General features: G+C 45.5%; 1 protein-coding gene across 1 annotated transcript in view; it reads left to right on the top strand.

Annotated features, from left to right (window-relative positions):
* NLRP9 (NLR family pyrin domain containing 9) overlaps positions 1–20,435 on the top strand; it is a 25,146-nt gene extending 4,711 nt beyond the window's left edge. The window contains exons 2-6 of the mRNA XM_032171693.1: positions 693–2,244; positions 4,278–4,439; positions 10,152–10,319; positions 18,303–18,473; positions 20,261–20,435. Coding sequence (XP_032027584.1) covers positions 693–2,244; positions 4,278–4,439; positions 10,152–10,319; positions 18,303–18,473; positions 20,261–20,435 — 2,228 coding nt within the window. The remainder of the gene's footprint in view (positions 1–692; positions 2,245–4,277; positions 4,440–10,151; positions 10,320–18,302; positions 18,474–20,260) is intronic.
* The last annotated feature ends 1,267 nt before the right edge of the window (positions 20,436–21,702 follow it).

The following is a 21,702-nucleotide window of genomic DNA, read 5'->3' as shown; positions in this document are numbered from 1 at the left end:
CCTCCCAAAGTGCTGGGATTACAGGCGTGAGCCACCGTGCCCGGCCGTCAACCAGTACGTGCCTGGCCGGGCGCGGTGGCTCACGCTTGTAATCCCAGCACTCTGGGAGGCCGAGGCGGGCGGATCACGAGGTCAGGAGATCGAGACCACGGTGAAACCCCGTCTCTACTATAAATACAAAAAAAAAATTAGCCGGGCGTGGTGGCGGGCGCCTGTAGTCCCAGCTACTCAGAGAGGCTGAGGCAGGAGAATGGCGGGAACCCGGGAGGCGGAGATTGCAGTGAGCCGAGATTGTGCCACTGCACACAACTGGGGGGTTTATAAAAATCCTTTCCCCCAAAAAAAAAAAAAAAAAAATTCTCTGGTTGACAACTGGTTGAGTTTATCTAAGATAAAGGATTATGGAGATCCATATCCTTATCTGCAGAGGAAGCCTTCAGAAAGAATAGGTTGTAAAATGTTTCTTATCAGACTTAAAGCCTGTGTTCATGTTAATGGAGAGGTATAATAAAGTATGTCTGACCCCCACTTCCCATCATGGCGTGAACCAGTCTCTCAGGTTAAATTTTAAAAGCACCCTGGCTTCAGATGGCTGGCGAGTATTAGAATTTTATTTTTGGTTTACAGTTCTCAGAAGTATAAAAAAATGAGTGCATTTTAAACTATCTTATATCCTGTTCTCATTAACACAGATAAGCTAAACCCATACAGAAAGCATATGAAGGAAAAATTTCAACTCATATGGGAGAAGGAAACCTGTCTTCACGTCCCTGTGCATTTCTACAAAGAAACCATGAAAAATGAGTATAAAGAATTGAATGACGCATATACTGCTGCGGCTAGACGACGCACTGTGGTCCTGGAAGGTCCCGATGGAATTGGAAAAACAACCCTTTTAAGAAAAGTGATGTTGGACTGGGCAGAGGGAAACTTATGGAAGGATAGGTTCACATTTGTGTTTTTCCTCAATGTCTATGAAATGAACGGTATCGCAGAGACCAGCTTACTGGAGCTCCTCTCTAGGGACTGGCCTGAGCCTTCAGAGAAGATCGAAGACATTTTTTCCCAGCCAGAGAGAATTCTGTTCATCATGGATGGCTTTGAGCAACTGAAGTTTAACTTGCAACTTAAGGCTGACTTGAGCAATGACTGGAGGCAGCGGCAGCCAATGCCAATTATCCTGAGCAGTTTGTTGCAAAAAAAGATGCTTCCAGAATCCTCTCTGCTTATTGCATTAGGAAAACTGGCTATGCAAAAACACTATTTTCTGTTGCAGCATCCAAAACTCATAAAGCTCTTAGGATTCACTGAATCTGAAAAGAAGTCGTATTTCTCCTACTTCTTTGGTGAGAAGAGCAAAGCCCTGAAAGTCATCAATTTTGTGAGAGATAGTGGGCCGCTGTTTATCTTGTGCCATAATCCCTTTATATGCTGGTTGGTCTGTACTTGTGTGAAACAGAGGCTAGAGAGGGGAGAAGACCTTGAAATAAACTCCCAAAACACCACCTCTTTATATGCATCCTTTTTAACAACTGTATTCAAAGCAGGCAGTCAGAGTTTTCCACCTAAGGTGAACAGAGCCCGACTAAGAAGCCTGTGTGCTTTGGCTGCGGAGGGAATTTGGACATACACATTTGTCTTTTCCCACGGGGATCTCCGGAGAAATGGGTTATCTGAGTCTGAGGGCTTGATGTGGGTGGGTATGAGACTCCTCCAAAGGAGAGGGGACTGTTTTGCCTTCACCCATCTGTGTCTCCAAGAGTTTTGTGCCGCCGTGTTTTATTTGCTCAAACGACCCAAAGACGATCCTCACCCGGCCATTGGAAGCATAACCCAGCTTGTAAGAGCAAGTGTGGTTCAGCCTCAAACCCTCTTGACCCAGGTGGGGATATTCATGTTTGGAATTTCAACAGAAGACATTGTCAGCATGCTGGAGACCTCTTTTGGTTTTCCACTGTCAAAAGACCTAAAGCAGGAAATAACCCAATGCCTTGAAAGTTTAAGTCAATGTGAAGCTGATAGGGAAGCCATAGGTTTCCCGGAACTATTCACTGGTTTGTTTGAAACTCAGGAAAAAGAATTTGTAACCAAAGTGATGAATTTCTTTGAAGAAGTTTTCATTTATATTGGTAGCATAGAACATTTGGTAATAGCTTCATTCTGCCTGAAGCATTGTCAACATTTAACGACACTTCGCATGTGTATGGAGAATATCTTTCCAGATGACTCCGGATGCATCTCAGAGTGAGTCTGTCTATTAATCCCCTGCCCCATGCACCACGCTTGGAGTTTGCTCTAGTGGCCTGTGGGTATTTCATGGGCCTTATGCTACTGTGCTTAAAAGGATGGAGGTTGGAGTCAGAAAGGCTTCCCTTCGAGCCTTGGCACTACTATTTGTCAGCTGTGGGACCATGAGCTGCAACTTCTTGAACTTTTTCCATTTGTATAAAGAGAAATAAAAGTTTTATCTACTTCATAGGGCCCGTGTGAGATTAAGAGGCCGCTAGCTGGACTTTTTTTTTTTTTTTTTTTTTTTGAGACAGAGTCTTGCTCTCTCACCCAGGCTGGAGTGCAGTGGTGTGATCTCGGCCTACTGCAACCTCCACCTCCCGGGTTCAAGCGACTCTCCTGCCTCAGCTTCCCAAGTAGCTGGGATTACAGGTGCCCGCCACCACGCCTAGCTAATTTTTGTATTTTTGGTAGAGACAGGGTTTCACCATGTTAGCCAGGCTGGTCTTGAACTCCTGAACTACTGAATTCAGGTGATCCACCCATCTCGGCCTCCCAAAGTGCTAGGAATACAAGTGTGAGCCACTGCGGCCGGCCTTGCTTGCTTCCTTCCTCCCTCCGTTCCTTCCTCTTTCTTTCTCTCTTTTTCTTTCCTTTTTTCTTTTTTTTTTTTTTCACCATTTTTATTGTTGCCAGACTATTTTTTTTTCCCCCTCCATAGTTTGTGCAGTATCCCCCGGTGACGCCACTGAGAGGGGACTCCTGGAAGTTCCTGCCTTGTTTCCTCTGCATTTTTTCCACAGGCCTTTTCCCTCTGCTGATTTTGCCTTGTATTCTTCCATCGGGTTCATGTTCCCAGCTCACACGTTAGCTCTCAGATACATGCTGCTGTTCATGATAATGTTTTTGGATACAGTTCCCTGTTCACTGAGGGGTCACCAAATAACCCTTGTTCACAGAACAATCAAGTATTCTCATCTAAAAGAGGAGGAAACGAAGCAGAATCAGGTTGAATAGCTTGTCCAGGGTCACATAGTTACCAGATGTTTACACCAGAGTTTGATTCCAATCAATTACTCTTGTCTCAGGATCCACTTTCTTTTTTTTATTTCCAACTTTTAAGTTCAGGGGTACATGTGCAGGATGTGCAGGTTTGTGACATAGGTAGACGTGTGTCCTGGTGATTTACTGGGCAGATCATCCCATCACCCAGGTATTAAGCCCGACATCGCTAGCTGTTCTTCCTGATGCTCTCCCTCCTCCCAAGCCCCACACTCCAACAGTCCCCAGTGTGTGCTGTCCCCCTCCCTGTGTCCATGTGATCTCATCATTCAGCTCCTACTTATAAGTGAGAACATGTGGTATTTGGTTTTGTGTCCCTGCATTCGTTTGCTAAGGATAATGGCCTCCCGCTCCATCCATGTCCTTGCAAAGGACGTGATCTTGTTCCTTTTTCATGGCTGCATAGTATTCCGTGGTGTATATGTACCACATTTTCTTTATCCAGTCTATCATTGATGGGCATTTAGGTTGATTCTGTGTCTTTGCTATTGTAAATAGTGCTCATTTTCTTTTTTTTTTTTTTTTTTCCGAGACAGGGTCTAGCTCTGTTCCCCTAGCTTAGTGCAGTGGCATGATCATAGCTCACTTTAGTCTTGTACTCCTGGGTTCAAGTGATCCTCCCACCTTAGCCCCCAAATAGCTGGGACTACAGGTGTATGCCACCACACCTGTCTAATTTTTTACATTTTTAATAGAGATGGAGTCTTGCTGTGTTGCCCAGGCTGTCCTCAAACTCCTAAGCTCAAGCGATTCTCTTGCCTTGGCCTCCCAAAGTGCTGGAATTACAGGCTTGAGCCACTCTGCCTGGCCAGGGCCTACTTTCTAACTATTATGTCGTGTTGGCTCCGTTTACCTGGCTGACCTCCCTGTTCAGGCCTGGGTGTCTGTCAGCTTTGAGGGGCTTTGGAAATGGTGTTCGGCCTGTTTTGAGAACGTCTTGAATTGAGTTTAGCCACCGGAGAATAACGATCTTTGTTCTCTCATAGTTACAATGAGAAGCTTGTCTACTGGCGGGAGCTTTGCTTAGTGTTCATTACCAACAAGAACTTCCAGAGGTTAGACATGGAAAATACCAGCCTCGACGATGCCTCCCTGGCGATTCTTTGCAAAGCGCTGGCTCAACCTGTTTGTAAACTCCGAAGACTCATGTAAGTTTGATGTTAACCTGTCCTTTAAGCAAACGGCAGAGTTTCCTTCTCTCTACCGTGGCCTTTTTGGAAGAAGACCAATGCATAAATGCAGAGCTGCAATCCAGTGTGTTAAATGTAGTGACATGTACATGTATGTCTGTTGTGGCACTATTCACAATAGCAAAGACTTAGAACCAACCCAAATGTCCATCAATGATAGGCTGGATTAAGAAAATGTGGCACATATACACCATGGAATACTATGCAGCCATAAAAAAGGATGAGTTCATGTCCTTTGTAGGAACATGGATGAAGCTGGAAACCATCATTCTGGGCAAACTATCGCAAGGACGGAAAACCAAACACCGCATGTTCTCACTCATACGTGGGAATCGAACATTGAGAACACATGGACACAGGAAGGGGAACATCACACCCTGGGGACTGTTGTGGGGTGGGAGGGGGGAGGGACAGCATTAGGAGATATACCTGATGTAAATGACAAGTTAATGGGTGCAGCACACCAACATGGCACATGGATACATATGTAACTAACCTGCACGTTGTGCACATGTACCCTAGAACTTAAAGTATAGTAAAAAAAAAAAAATGTAGTGACATGTAAAATGAAATCTAGTTGGAGGGCCAGAGAGCAAGCAGCCTGGGTTAGGGGTGACCTCTGCTTGGATGTGGGTGGATGGAGAATAGATGTTTCTCAGGTGAGAAAGGAAGAGTGCTGAGGACAGACGGAAAAATAGCCTTAAATTTGTAAAAAAAAAAATAAGATAAGCATAATAGGTAGCATTCATAAAACAGAGTGCTGATGTGCGATATTTTCTTCAGTTTCTTTTAATCCTAATAAAGTTTTTGTTATTACTTTTATACAAATAGTGTTATGAGAGGATAGAAACACAGTCGTTCCCTGATATTTTACTTGTCGTGATTTGTGTGTTCCGTGCTGTTCTCTTCACCCCTATAAGCAAACTTACTGCTTTCAGGTTAAATTTTAAGTCTTCCTTCAGCTTGAAAGGTCATGTCATCACGGAAGACTTGCTATGCTCCCAAAGCACCGTATACATCTTTTTGGTAACAGTTATTGCATTGAATTATTGGCCCACATATTTGTGCAGAAAAAAGTTAACATAGCAGACTTAAGACTGCTGTCTCTAGAAAGGTCTGCTTGCTGGGTTGGTCCTTGGCTGATGTCTTTTGTGTTTGTGTTTGTTTTTGTTTCGTTGTTGTTGTTGTTTTCAGACGGAGTTTTGCTCTTGTTGCCCAGCTGGAGTGCGATGGCGTGATCTCGGCTCACCGCAGCCTCCACCTCCTGGGTTCAAGCGATTCTCCTGCCTCGGCCTCCCGAGTAGCTGGGATTACAGGCATGCACCACGACACCTGGCTAATTTTTGTATTAGTAGAGACGGGGTTTCGCCATGTTGGCCAGGCTGGTCTCGAACTCCTGACCTCGTAATCCGCCTGCCTCGGCCTCCCAAAGTGCTGGGATTACAGGCGTGAGCCACCACCGCGCCTGGCCTGGCTGATGTCTTGAGACTTGGACTTTGGGAGAGTTTCCACCAACCTGACTGATAAGAATGGTTCACTGTCCCTAAACTCTACCGACACTGTGGTTTATACTGAATGTCTGGTTTCCTTCGGTGAGTTTTGAATTTTGGCTCATGCTAAGCAGAGGGTGCCTATATGACAAGCCCCAGTAAAAACCACGGACACTGAGTTCTTAATGAGCTTCCCTGGTAGATGACACTTCACATGTGTTCTCACATTTTGTTGCTGGAGGAATTTATTGTGTCCTGGTGTCCTGGTGATCCCACGGGGAGAGGACTCTTGGAAGCTTTTGTCTGGTTTTCTCTGGAATTTTCCTATGTTCTTTTTCCCCTTGGTGGTTTTTCCTTTGTATCCTTTTGCTGAAATAACTCATAGCCATTGTATGACTGTATTGCAAGTCGTACGAGATCTCCTAGCGAGTCACCAAAGCTAGGAGTGATCTTGGGGAGCACCGTGTTTCTCTGTTGACTAAACCTCCATGATGGATGGGGATGCATTTACCCTCACATCCTCAGCATCTAGAAAAATACAAAGCTTGTAGGGGCTCACTAAACATCCATAGAATGAATGCGTGCTGAAAATAATGAAGGAATTGACTCATAAAAGAATTTCTAAAGATCCCACATGGATAGTAAAAGGTGGACCTCACTGAACTTTTTTTTTCTGGAAAATGTTAAAGTAGGGGACTGGCTTGATTATAACACATGAGCAGTATCTGAATTTCAATGTGATATGTGAGGAATAGTAGCAAGGAAGAGGCGGTTAGTGGTCTTGCAATTAAGACATTTGTCATTGATTTTTGTTTTATAAATTCAGTCTCAAAGCACAAGAAGTCATTGATTTTTGGATGAGATCAATGGCAACATGAACCAGAAGAACAGTAATCTGGATAAACCTGGGTGAAGGCATGAATTAAGATATACATGTCCTTCCTAGGAACCTTAGGTTACAAAATTAGGACATTAGTGCTTCTTCACAGTGTTGATGACAGTGAGAATAAATAATTGATCTTTTATTTAAAAAAACTTTTTTTGAGATGGAGTCTCACTCTGTCGCCCAGGCTGGAGTGCAATGGCGCAATCTCAGCTCACTGCAACCTCCGCCCCCCAAGTTCAAGCAATTCTCCTGCCTCAGCCTCCCCAGTAGCTGGGATTACAGGTGCCCGCCACCATGCCTGGCTAATTTTGTATTTTTAGTAGAGACGGGGTTTCACCATGTTGGCCAGACTGGTCTCAAATTCCTGACCTCATGTGATCCACCTGCCTTGACCTCCCAATTCATTGATATTTTACACAAGTCCTTTAGTTCAATGTCTGGTAAAAATATCATTAGATTCATTTTAAGTTGTCCAGAAATGATAGAGACAGTTTGGTCATTTATCTTCAAAAGTATCTAGCCACATGCCTTGAAATTGAAAAATGTTTTTCCTTCTCTTTTCTGTTCTGTATATGGCACGATAAATGCAATTGCTGAGATGAATAAAGAATCAGAAGCCAGAGCTCATTCCTTCAACATCAATTCTAATGCCTCCCCAAGGTTAGGGTTAGGGAACATTGGAGGTATCCAACTGCCATCACTCACATGGAATGGTTCATTCAGATCCTGTTCTATTTGCTTTGTCAACTTTTTTTTCACTTATAGTTAAGGGAAAAGTTATACTTGAGAAAACTGATAATAGTTTCTGGAAGCAGAGTGGCATCAGTAGAGGCTGAGAGAAGTAGATTGATTCCCTGGGTTATGTAGGGCAGACTAATCACAGATGGATCAATACGTTCCAAACACACATACCTCCAGCGTTCCTTAATCCCTAACGTTGGGGAGGGATTGGACTCAAAGTTGAAGGAATGAGCCCAGGCTTCTGCTTCTTTATTCATCTCAGCAATTGCATTTTTTATCATTTTATGTGCAGAAAAAGGAAAAAGTTGACAAGGCAAAGAGTCAACAAATGGTATCATAATCAACTCTTCTATTTTAGTTTGCCCCTTTTCCATGAGGTTGAGCATCCTGAAACGGCGGTGATTCCTGATTACATGTTCATCTTTGTGACTGTTTTGCCACCATATTGTCTGTTGACTGGATTGTTTGCTGCTGGCCGATGGTTGGCATTCACTGCAGCTGCCTGGCTAACCAATCCTGGTGCTTTCATTAATGTGGTGTGGTGGCTTGGGGGCCGGATCTTCCTGTCCTTTTTGCCCCCCCTTATTCTCACAGGTGTCTCCAGAAATCAAGGGGGTTAGCTGGTTTTTTGTTGTTGTTGTTGTTGTTGTTTTCTGAGACAGTCTCGCTCTGTCCCCCAGGCTGGAGTGCAGTGGTGCAATCTCGGCTCACTGCAACCTCCGCCTCCTCAGTTCAAGTAATTCTCCTGCCTCAGCCTCCCCAGTAGCTGGGACTACAGATGCCCGCCACCATGCCCGGCTAATTTTTGTATTTTAGTAGAGACGGGGTTTCATCATGTTGCCCAGGGTGGTCTTGAACTCCTGAGCTCAGGCAATCCACCCACCTTGGCCTCCCAAAGTGCTAAGATTACAGACATGGGCCACCATGCACCATGCCTGGCCTGGATTCCCTGTTTTCCTGTGGTAGCATTTCCACCTGTTAGTTGGGTCAGGCTCTGCTCACCCTCGCCACACAGATCCCTGTACATCTCACCGCCCTGTCACCAGCTCCTGGCTTCCTTTATCTCCGGGCAGGTGGTACCTGGGTGTCACTCAGACATTTAGGGGATCACTGTGCCTGCAATCCCCACAGTTCCTCCAGCCTGCCGTTCCCCTCTGTGATCTGCCCTTATCTGTCTTTTGATTCTGGCCTACTCAAAATTTCCATTCTAGTTTTTGAACGTGGTAAAAATGTTTACTTTTAAAATTCTCTGTCATTTCTTAAAGTTGACTAGGAGAGAAATCAGGGTGCACTCATCTGCTGTAATGCCAGGAGTCACATAGAGCAAGTTTTATGTGTCATGTATTTATTCTTATGTGTGTCTGGTTTGTAAATACACATTTATCAGGCTAATAAATACATACATATATATGGTTTATACATAAATTTTGTCTGGATTATAAGTACATATTCTGGTTTTGTATTTGGTAAATAAATATGTACATATCTGGTTTATAGATACATATTTGGTTTGTAGTTATGTATTTGATTTATAAATACGCATATATGGCATATACATGTAGATATTAAAATAAAAGCCAACATGAATTGGCCGTGTTCCAGGCATTACAATAAATGCTAATTTCTTTTTTTTGAGACAGAGTTTCACTCTTGTTGCCCAGGCTGGAGTGCAATGGCACAATCTCGGCTCACTGCAGCCTTCGCCTCCTGGGTTCAAGTGATTTTCCTACCTCAGCCTCTTGAGTGGCTGGGATTACAGGCATGCACCACCATGCCCAGCTAATTTATTGTATTTTTAGTAGAGATGGGGTTTCGCCTTGTTGCCCAGGCTGGTCTCAAACTACTGACCTCACATGATCTGCCTGCCTCAGCCTTCCAAACTGTTGGGATTACAGGTGTGAGTCACCATGCCTTGCCTTAAATGCTAATTTCTTAATTACCATGACCATATCTATTTCATGAAGAGACTGGGCCACACAGCCATTGGGTCATTTGTCCAATCTTGCAAAAGCAACAAGGAGAAAAGCAAAATGTCAAATCCAGTTTCCTGTAACTCTGGAGCCTGAGTTTTTTGACACTAAATAACATTGTCTCCTTTATTTAAAAAAAAAAAAAAAATCTTACTTTTAAAACAGAAATAGGTTCTTTCCTTGGGTAACACAGTTTTGCTTGGAGCATTAATTCAGATGTGTGTGCGTCTATTTTATGTGAGGCGTTAATCTCAGAATACAAAGAGGTACAAGTATGGTTTGTTCCTGTCCCCATGGGGCTCGGTTTAACATGGGATACGTCTGACTCAGTTTCCTTACGTGTTTGGAGTTATGCAGAAGTGGAGGGGCTAGGAAGAAACAGGAAAGTTCTAAGCAGCTTGAGCCTCTGTGCTGTCTGGTGTCTGAAGACCCCATGGAGAAATAATTCACGGGCAGGAGTAACCAGAATTCCAGAAACAGTGTGGTGAGGCCCAGCATTCAGGGCAGGAAGAATCATACAAGAGGTGTCTGTCTTTGTGCTGGGATCTCATTGCATGATGCTATGTTTTTTAATCTTTTGCAGATTTACTTCTGTGTCTAACTTTGGACATGATTCAGAATTATTTAAGGCAGTTCTTCACAACCCTCATCTGAAACTTCTGAGCCTGTATGGTACTAGCCTCTCCCATTCTGACGTCAGGCACCTGTGTGAGACGCTGAAACATCCAATGTGCAAGATAGAAGAGCTGATGTAAGTCCGGGCTGTTCATGCCGAGTGCTGTTTCTTTCCAAGGTGGCTTTGCAGTTTGATTTTCTTGTTTTCCTTCCTGGAGGGTCTTTGCATCAGCCTTCATCTCTCTTGTTTTTCATCTTTTGAATCTCAGTCTCTCTCGTAAGGTGAAGGTAGATTCTGCCGAGCAAGGCCTCCTCTCAGAAGATCTGTTTCCGCCTTCCCATCTCTAGTACTCACTTTAATTACTTCTTTTTTTTTTGAGACAGGGTCTCACTCTGTTGCCCAGGCTGGAGTGCAATGACGCGATCTTGACTCACTGCAACCTCAACTTCCTGGGTTCAAGCAATCCTCCCACCTCAGCCTCCCAAGTAGCTAGGATTACAGGTGCATGCCACCATACCCAGCTAATTTTTGTAATTTTTTGTAGAGATGGGGTTTCACCATATTGCCCAGGCTGATTTGCACTCCTGGTCTCAAGCGATCTGCCCACCTTGACCTCCTAAACTACTGGGATTACAGTACTTCACATGAGCCACCGTACCCAGCCTCATCTCAAGGACACCTCCCTTGATTCTTCCTGGTTCTGCCCTCCACCAACCAGGCCAAAACCAGAACACCATTTTTTTTTCCTAAAGATATTTATAGAAACTTAAAACTGAAGCATGTTAATGATCACAAGTGTGATCGTCTGATTTGGCAGTTGACAGCATTAAAGCCGGGGGAGAATGACTTACCCAAAGTAATTTCTTCCTCTTGAAAATTGTCAGAGCAGCCCCTATCCTAATTGCGTGACTGCCAGGCAGAGCCAATCTATCTTTCTTTTTCTATTATTATTATTACACTTTAAGTTCTGGGGTACATGTGCACAATGTGCAGGTTTGTTACATAGGTATCCATGTGCCATGTTGGTTTGCTGCACCCATCAACTCATTTACATTAGGTATATCTCCTAATGCTATCCCTCCCCCAGCCCTCCACCCCCCGACAGGTCCCAGTGTGTGATGTTCCCCTCCCTGTGTCCATGTGTTCTCACTGATCAACTCCCACTTATGAGTGAGAACAGGCGGTGTTTGGTTTTCTCTTCTTGTGTTACTTTGCTGAGAATGATGGTTTCCAGTTTCATCCATGACCCTGCAAAGAACATGAACTCTTCCTTTTTTATGGCTGCATAGTATTCCATGGTGTATATGTACCATATTTTCTTTATCCAGTCTATCATCGATGGGCATTTGGGTTGGTTCCAAGACTTTGCTATTGTGAACAGTGCCGCAGTAAACATATGTGTGCATGTATCTTTATAGTAGAATAATCACTGGCCAATCCATCTTTCCAAACAGAACAAAGAGAAGTCATTGAGGCAGCAATAAATAAAATCAGCCCAGGCTATGCACGGGGTCTCATGCCTGTAATCCCTGCACTTTGGGAGGCCGAGGTGGGCAGATCACAAGGTCAGGCTATCGAGACCATTCTGGCTAACGTGGTGAAACCCCGTCTCTACTAAAAATACAAAAAAAAAAAATTAGCCGGGCATGGCGGCAGGCGCCTGTAGTCCCAGCTACTTGGGAGGCTGAGGCAGGAGAATGGTGTGAACCTGGGAGGCGGAGCTTGCAGTGAGCCGAGATCGCGCCACTGCACTCCAGCCTGGGCAACAGAACGAGACTCCATCTAAAAAATAATAATAAATTAAAAATAAATTAAAATCAGCCCATTAAACCCCCCAAGAGAATACGCTCTTCTCTCTCCCAGTTCACTGTCTTTTCTTTGCAGTAACCGTCAAAACTGTAATTGACAGATTCATCTATACTTGGTTAACTTTATGCATCCAGACTCATCAGGAGAAAGAGGCAGTTTCTATGAATAAGGGTTGTTTGAGCTTATAGAACTGCTGTAGATCTCATTCCTCATTCAAGCTGTTTCCATATCATGGCAACTTTTTTTTTTAACTTCTACTCTTTCTCTTCTCAGGGGGAGCTTTCCAAATTCCATCTTATTTTGCTCCATTTCATAATTATGTTATTTGCATAGAGTTTTATGTATTATATATTAACTTAAGGATTGGGGAACATATCTGCCATGATAGACATAATGTAGCTGGGAATGTTGCCTTTTGGGGTAAACTAACTATTCTTTGTTTACTTCAATGTGGTATTGGTGGTCGAAGGTCTTCTCTCTAGCTCAGTAGTTCTCAATGGGGGGAGTTTTGTCCCTTTGGGGATGTCAATGTTTAGAGACATTTTCAATGATGACAGTTGAGTGGGGAGGGTGCTGCTGGCATCTGGTGGATAGAGACCAAGTGTATTAGTCTGTTTTCACTCTGCTGATAGACATACCCGAGACTGGGCAATTTACAAAAGAAAGAGGTTTATTGGACTTACAGTTCCATGTGGCTTGGGAGGCCTCACAATCGTGGTGGAAGGTGGAAAGGCGTATCTCACATGGCGGCAGACGAGAAAAGAGCTTGTGCAGGGAAACTCCCCTTTATAAAACCATCAGACCTTGTGAGACATATTCACTGTCAGGAGAACAGCCTGGGAAAGACCCGCCCCCGTGATTTAATTATCTCCCACTGGGTCCCTCCCACAACACATGGGAATTACGGGAGCTACAGGATGAGATTTGGGTGGGGACACAGAGACAAACCATATCACCAAGGATGCTGCGAAATACCCAGTAATGTACAGGACAGCTTCCCAGCAACGAAGGATTATCTAGTCCAGTAGTGCTAGCCTGTGAAGTGCCCTAGGAGAGATTAGAGTGATGCTTCTCTTCTGGTGGTGGGAGGGGGTCAGCTTGGCTAAAACAGAATGGGGTATTTGCCTAAATCCAACCCAGGGGCTCTTGTACTAGGAAAAAGCATCCAATACTATACAGTGGCCCTGGACAAACATTTTAATGGATACCACACCTTAATTCATGTGTGTCTGGAAACCCTTATGACAAACACCTGTTTCTCCACATCAGCCATTTTACTTTGTTGTTGTTGTTGTTTACTTTCTATTGAGAGATTATTATACTCACAGGAAATTACAAAAATAGTACAGAGAAGCCCCATATACCAGTCACCACCCAGCTTCCACTGAAGGCAACATCTTACATAACAACAGTGCATTCTTAAAACTAGGAAATTTTACTAATGAAATGTACAAAGCTGTTTTTAAAAATATGCTTTTATGAAACTTCCAGTGAAACTAGACTTAATCAGTATCTTTTAACCAGATTATACACCTATGAAATGAATGCGTTCCACTTGTCCCGTTTTCTCACCAACACTGAAGGGTGTTGATCTTTTCAAATCCATTCTGCTTTGGGCATAATATCTGAGCGGGTTTAATTTGCATTTCTCTAATGACTAATAATAGGAGCGCCTTTTCATTTGTTTGACTTTCTGGGCTTCCTGTTGTGATATGTCTGTTTGATGTGCTGGTGTAGCCCATTGTTTTATTGGGTTGTCTTTTTCTAATTGATTGACAGGTGTTTTTCCTATATTGTGGAATGAATCCTAGGTCAAATACATGCATTGCAAATATCTTCTTTGTGGTTTGGTTTTCCACATTCTTAATATCATCTTTGAATTAGGAGAGATTCTTTATCAAAACTGAATGTGTCTTTTTGTGTTCAGCTGCTTTTTGTGTTTGTTTAGGGAATTGTTTCCAGGCTTGGCGGCTCATGCCTGTGATCCCAGCACTTTGGGAGGCTGAGGCAGGAGGACTGCTTGCGGCCAGGAGTTGGAGACCAGCCTGGGCAACATAGTGAGACCCCCGTCTCTAAAAACAAACAAACAAAAAATTATCTAGGTATGGTGGTGGATGCCTGTAGTCCCAGCTACTCATCAGGCTGATGCAGGAGAATCTCTTGAGCCCAAAGGTCCAAGGTTGCTGCAGTGAGCTGTCATCACATCACTGCACTGTAACCTGAGTGACAGGGTGAGACCCTGTCTCAAAAGAAAATAATTGTTTCCAAGCCCAAAGTCATCATAATAACTTCCTATGCATTTTTCTCTAAAAGTCTTATTGTACCATGCACAATTGGGGCTATGACCTACTTTGAATAAATGTTTCTATGTAGTATAAAGTCAGGTTTTAAAAGAAAAAATTTCACATATGAACACAGAATGCTGTTGAAAGACGACTTTTTCTCGAGTGAACAACAGTAGTTATCGTTATAAACCAGGTGACCACGGTGTATTTGAGACCAAAAATATCTGTTTTGATTTTATTTTTGTAGACGATTTCCCCCCACACATCAGGGAATTGTAGGTTTTTGCTGTTTTCTTTCTTTTGTTCTTTTACATGTTAAAGATGTAATTCCATCCCATTCAGGCTTCCATGCTTTTTCTAAATTTAGACATCAGTATATTTCGTCCCATTGTAGGCAGCGTGCTTAATGTGTCTTGTCTCCAGCTAATTTTAAGGTTCCCCCCCACCCCCATTGTGTGTGGTTTTGGTATTTCTTTGTGTTTATCCTGCTTAAAAATTAACTGAGCTTCCTGCATTTGGGCATGAATGTTTGCACAGGCTTCTGAGAACACTTTACCATGATCTCTATCTTTAAATATGGCTTCTGCTCCATCTTCTCTCTCATTTCCTCTTGATCTGAGAGGAGAGATCCCCATCATAGTTTCAATCAAGAGGCTTGAAGAATGAGGAGCTTTCTATGCAGCACAGAAGAAATTAGATACAGGCATGCAGTAAGTAATAAAAAGTCAAAAGACTGAGGAGCTTTTAAAAAATTATCACAATGGGGAGCAAACAATCCATGCATAAACACTTGTATATGCATTGCCCTTTGAGCAGGATGGAGAAGAGAGATCTGAAGGCGGCCAGGAGCCGGGCATAGCATTGCCCTTTGAGCAGGGTGAAGAGGGATCTGAAGGCAGCCAGGGGTCAGGCATGGTGGCTCAGGCCTGTAATCCCAGCACTCTGGGAGGCCGAGGCGGGCAGATCACTTGAGCTCAGGAGTTCGAGATCATCCTGGCCAACACGGTGAAATCCCATCTCTACTAAAAATATGAAAATTAGCTGGGTGTGGTGGTGGGCGCCTGTAGTCCCAGTTAGTTGGGAGGCTGAGGTGGGATCTCAGCTCACTGCAACCTCTGCCTCCTGCGCTCAAGCAATCATTTATGAAATGTAATTGCTTTCCTGAGGTCTGTGATTCACTCTAGCAAATCAGTCTAAGCCAAGGAAGGGGTCAGGGGAACCCCCATGTATAGCCGGTTGGTCAAACACAGGCAGAGAAACCCGGCGCTTGCAACTGGCATCTGAAGTCAAGGGTGGTCTTGTGGGACTGAGCTCGTACCGTGTGGGATCTGACTCTCACCTAATTTAATAAATGATCTGAAAGATACAGATGTGTGGCCAGATGGAGAGACACACAGGACGAGATCTGGAAGGGTCCCGAGTGTGAAGGAGGCCTGCCCCTCCACACCTGTGGGTATTTCTAGTCAGGTGGAGATGAGAGACTGAGAAAAGAAATAAGACACAGAGACAAAGTATAGAGAAAGGACAGTGGGCCCAGGAGACCAGCACTCAATGTACGAGGACCTGCACCGGTGCTGGCCTCTGAGTTCCCTCAGTATTTATTGATCACTATTTTTACTATCTTGGTGAGGGGAATGTGGCTGGGCAACAGGTGGGGAGAAGGTCAGCAGAGAAACATGTGCGCAAAGGAATCTGTATCATGAATAAGTTCAAGGAAAGGTACTGTGCCCAGATGTGCACGTAGGCTAGATTTATGTTTCACTTTACCCAGACATCTCAGAGTAGCAAAGAGTAACAGAGCAGTATTGCTGCCAGCATATCTCGCCTTCAGCCACAGGGCGGTTTTCTCCTATCTCAGAATAGAACGAATGGAAATGGTCGGCTTTACACCTAGACATTCCATTCCCAGGGACCAGCAGGGGACAGAAGCCTTCCTCTTATCTCAGCTGCAAAGAGGCCTCCCTCTTTCACTCCTCCTCCTCAGCACAGACCCTTCACGGATGTCGGGTTGGGGGATGTAAGGTCTTTCCTTTCCCACGAGGCCATATCTCAGGCTGTCTCAGTGGGGGGAAACCTTGGACAATACCCAGGGCTTTCTCGGGCAGAGGTCCCTGTGGCTTTCCACAGTGCATTGTGTCCCTGGTTAATCGAGAATGGAGAATGGCGATGACTTTTACCAAGCATACTCCCTGCAAACATATTGTTAACAAGGCACACCCTGCACAGCCCTAAATCCATTAAACCTTGATTCAATACAGCACATGTTTCTATGAGCACAGGGTTGGGGCTAAAGTTACAGATTAACAGCATCTCGAAGTAGAAACAATTTTTCTTAGTACAGATCAAAATGGAGTTTCTTATGTCTTCCTTTTTTTTTGAGACGGAGTCTCGCTCTGTCACCCAGGCTGGAGTGCAGTGGTACAATCTCGGCTCACTGCAAGCTCCGCCTCCCGGGTTCACGCCATTCTCCTGCCTCAGCCTCTCCCAGTAGCTGGGACTACAGGCGCCCGCCAACACACCCGGCTAATTTTTTTTTGTATTTTTAGTAGAGACGGGGTTTCACCGTGGTCTCGATCTCCTGACCTCGTGATCCGCCCACCTGGGCCTCCCAACGTGCTGGGATTACAAGCGTGAGCCACCGCGCCCGGCATGTCTTCCTTTTCTACACAGACACAGTAACAATCTGATCTCTCTTTCTGTTCCCCACACGAGTGCAAGAGTGTCTGTCTCTGTGGAGCTGCGGTGGGGCGTGTGGATGTGTTTGCCAACGTGGACGCTCTCTGAACTACATTCTTTTAGGATTTTTATGGAGGCTCCATCACACAGGCATAATTGATGATCAACTCTGTGTCTAGCCCCTCTAGGAAGTGTCAGGATTGACACCCACTTAGTGGCTGCAAAACAGCTGCCCGATATGTGGGGCGAGCTGCCCTCCCCTCTCCGGTCACAGAAGCATGTTGCACTGAGTGTGTGAAAGTAGGGAAAAAAAACAGTTTGATTTTTCCTATTTCTTATAGTGCTATTGACAGAGAGTCAGATTATCGAGTTCTGGATACTCCTTCGTTGCAGGGTCTGTCCTGTTCGCTGAAGGGTGTTGAGCAGCATCCCTGGCTGCCTCCATTGTGACAATAATATACCCAGACATTTCCACATGTCCCTTAGGGCAAATCACCCCAGGCAGTGAGAAACGTGGGTTTAGACATTTTTCCTAACTTCAGTGCAAACCCACGGGATTAATGAGGGAGTCACGTCGTTACGTTTGCACTTCTTAAAAGTTTGTAATGTGGCCGGGCGTGGTGGCTCATCCCTGTAACCCCAGCACTTTGGGAGGCCGAGGTGGGCAGATCTCTTGAGGTCAGGAGTTCAAGACCAGCCTGGCCAACATGGTGAAACCTCATCTTTACTAAAAATACAAATGAGCAGGGCGTGATGGTGGGCGCCTGTAATCCCAGCTACTTGGGAGGCTGAGGCAGGAGAATCATTTGAACCCGGGAGGTGGAGGGTGCGGTGAGCTGAGATCGCACCACTGCACTCCTGCCTGGGCAGCAGAGTGAGATTCCTTCTCAAAAAAAAAAAAAAAAAGAGTCTGTAGTATAGACATTGGATTGGCAGGTGCAAGAGTAGAATCAGAGGTGTCATTTCGTCCGTGACTAATGTTTTTTTTGTTTTGTTTTGTTTTGAGACGGAGTCTCACTCTGTCGCCCAGGCTGGAGTGCAGTGGTGCGATCTCGGCTCACTGCAAGCTCCGCCTCCCGGGTTCACGCCATTCTCCTGCCTCAGCCTCTCTGAGTAGCTGGGACTACAGGCGCCCGCCACCACGCCCGGCTAATTTTTTTTTTGTATTTATAGTAGAGACAGGGTTTCACCGTGGTCTCGATCTCCTGACCTCGTGATCCCCCTGCCTCAGCCTCCCAAAGTGCTGGGATTACAAGCGTGAGCCACCGCGCCCGGCCGGTCCGTGGCTAATGTTTCATGAGCGATTGAAAGCTTTGGTCCCGTCTCACGGTGTGTGTTTCACATGTAGACTGGGAAAGTGTGACATCTCCAGTGAAGCTTGTGAAGACATCGCCTCTGTCCTGGCCTGCAACAGCAAGCTGAAACACCTCTCCTTGGTAGAAAATCCCTTGAGGGACGAAGGAATGACGTTGCTGTGTGAAGCCCTGAAGCACCCACACTGTGCCCTGGAGAGGCTGATGTAAGTTGGTCTGCAGGAAGCACGTTTGGAGCAGATTTCCGAAGCGTGCGCCTGGATCCACCCATTATCAAAACAATGCAGCGCTCACTGAGGGGTGCAGCAGAATGTGGAATCCATAGCTAGACCTGAGTTCCTTTTCCATGCCTCAGTTGCTCATCAGTAAAATGGAGCTGGCTGGGCATGGTGGCTCATGCCTGTAATCCCAGCACTTTGGGAGGCCGAGGCGGGAGGATCACCTGAGCTCAGGAGTTCCAGACCAGCCTGGCCAACATGGGGAAACTCCATCTGTACTAAAAATACAAAAATTAGCTGGGTGTGGTGGCACATGCCCATACTCCCATACTTGGGAGGCTGAGGCAGGAGAAACGCTTGAACCTGGGAGGTGGAGGTTGCAGTGAGCCGAGATTGTGCCACTGCACTCCAGCCTGGGAGACAGGGCAAGACTCTATCTCAAAAGAAAAAAAGAAAAAGATTTAAAAACTTAAAAATTGCATATATTTAAGCCATGCAATGTGATGTTCTGATATATGCATACACTATAAAATGATTACTATAATCAAGCTAATTAACATATCCATCACCTCACAGAGTTATCATTTTGGAGGACGTGAGAACATTTAAAGTCAACTGTTAGCAAAGTATATGGTACATTGTGATTAAATAATTTTTAAAACAAAAAGCATTTGATATACGTATCCATAGTAAAGTGTTGACCATTGTCAAGGAAACTAACGTACTCATCATCTGACATCGTTGATGTATTTTATTTTTTTGTGGCTAGAGCACCTAAAATCTATTCTTTTAACAAAACCTTAAATATGTATATTAAACAGGCCAGACGCGGTGGCTCACATCTGTAATCCCAGCACTTTGGGAGGCCGAGGTGGGTGGATCACGAGGTCAGGAGATCGAGACCATCCTGGCTAACACGGTGAAACCCCGTCTCTACTAAAAATACAGAAAAATTAGCTGGGCGTGGTGGCGGGCGCCTGTAGTCCCAGCTACTCGGGAGGCTGGGGCAGGAGAATGGCATGAACCCAGGAGGCGGAGCTTGCAGTGAGCGGAGATCGTGCCACTGCACTCTAGCCTGGGCGACAGAGCAAAACTCTGTCTCAAAAAACGAACAAAAAATGTATATTAAACAACAAAACAAACAAAAATTATTCCACATGGGGTGTTGTCCAGTACATTCTGTTAAGCCATATGTATACTCTGTTGCAAAGAATGGGTGACTTTTGCCCTAGGTCTTCTGGCTGCTGATGATCTGACTTGGAACTGGAATCTGAGATTCTGTTTGTTGGGACACTGTATTCCACGTTCGTCCTTCTGTACATCTGTAGGTGTTACAAGTTTTAATCCCCTTCTTTTCTTTTTTTTTGAGATGGAGTTTTGCTCTTGTCACCCAGGCTGAAGTGCAGTGGCACGATCTCAGCTCACTGCAACCTCCACCTCCCGGGTTCAAGTGATTCTCCTGCCTCAGCCTCCCGAGTAGCTGGGATTACAGGCATGCATCACCACACCTGGCTAATTTTGTATTTTTAGTAGAGATGGGGTTTCACCATGTGGGTCAGGGTGGTCTCAAACTCCTTATCTCAGGTGATCCACCCGCCTCAGCCTCCCAAAGTGCTGGGATGACAGGTGTGAGGCACTGCACCCAGCTCCTTATTTTCTTGAGTGACAGCAGAGTTCAAGGAACATCTGGAAAGGTTTTGCCTGTGACAAAGAGAATATGGTAATATTACCATAGGAAGCCTCAGTGGGCTGGGAGACGATGTGTTTCTCTGCAGGTTGATGTACTGCTGTCTCACCTCTGTCTCCTGTGACTCCATTTCCCAAGTCCTCTTGTGCAGTAAGTCCCTGTCCCTCCTCGATCTGGGCTCAAATGCCCTGGAAGATAACGGAGTGGCATCTCTGTGTGGAGCGCTGAAGCACCCAGGCTGCAGCATACAGGAGCTATGGTAGGACCGGCCGTGATTTGCCTCAATGTTGGGTTGCTGCTTTTGGATACTGACACTCTAGGAAAGACACAGGAAAGGGATATGCTAGCATCTGAATGTATATGTCCTCCCAAAATTCGTATGTTGGGTCCTCACCCCCAGGCTGATGGTACTAGGAGGTGGAGCCTCTGGGAGGTGATGAGGTTATCAGGGTGGAGCCTCCCACACCTATAAAAGACGCCCCAGAGACTCCTTTGCCCCTTCCACCATCTGTGGACACCGTGAGAAAATGCCACTTCCAAAGCAGAACGTGGCCCTTGCCAGACACTGAATTTGTTGGCGTCTTGATCCTGGACTTCCCAGCTCCAGAACTGTGAGAATACATTTCTGTTGTCTCTACGGGGCCCGTTTCAGTCTATGGCATTTTGTTATACTAGCCCAAATAGACTGACAGATGAAGAGAATGGTGTCTTCTGAAAAAAAATCCAGATGAGGCTATACATTTACCCCACCTGGTCTGGGAACCTTCAGTGGGAAGGAGCTGTAAGGACACAGCAGGGGACTCTGGAGTTGGGTCTCCAGCCCTAGAAAGGCCTGCATGGAGTCCCGAGTGGCCCTGACTGCCCTAGCTTGTGCAGGTGACTCACCTGTCCCCAGGTAATGTGAGGATAGCTAGAGCCTCCTCCTTAAAGAATCGAGATGGCCAGTGGTAATCACACACATGAAGGACTATGATCAATGCCTGGCTTGTCATACACTCTCGATCAATGACAGTCGGAGCGCGAGACTCATTCATTCCCTCTGCTAAGAACTGAAGATGCCTCCGGGTGGATAAGTTGGTCAGTAGAGCACTCTAACATCCCTGTTCCCATGGACTTCCATCTGATGGAGTGTCAGACACACACACATGCACGTGTGAGGCTGCAAGGATGTGTGTCTGCATCCTGGTTTCTCAATATTGACACGAGGGGCATTTTAGCCCAATTCGTTCTGTGTTGTTGGAGCGGCTGTTCCATGCTTCCTAGGGTGTTGAGCAGCTTCCCTGGTTCCCAGCCACTAGATGAGCAGAGAAGAATGAGGGAGGAAAGGGGAGGACAGAAGAATGGAGGAGGATTGGGGGAGGAGGAGAGGGGAAGAGGGGATGGAAGTTGGGGCAGGAGGGGAAGAGAGAAGAGGTAAGGGACGAGGGGGGAAGAGGCGAAGGAGGGGGGAAGGAGGAGGGAAGAGGGGGAAAGAAGTGTTGAGGAGGGGGGAAGAGGTGGCGAGGAAGGGGGAAGAGGGGAGGAGGGGGG

The sequence above is a fragment of the Hylobates moloch genome, unplaced genomic scaffold, assembly GCF_009828535.3.
Source record: "Hylobates moloch isolate HMO894 unplaced genomic scaffold, HMol_V3 SCAFFOLD_12, whole genome shotgun sequence".
Classification (NCBI taxonomy): Eukaryota; Metazoa; Chordata; class Mammalia; order Primates; family Hylobatidae; genus Hylobates; species Hylobates moloch.
Note: the sequence above shows the minus strand (reverse complement) of the source record. Positions and strands in the feature narration are given on the sequence as shown.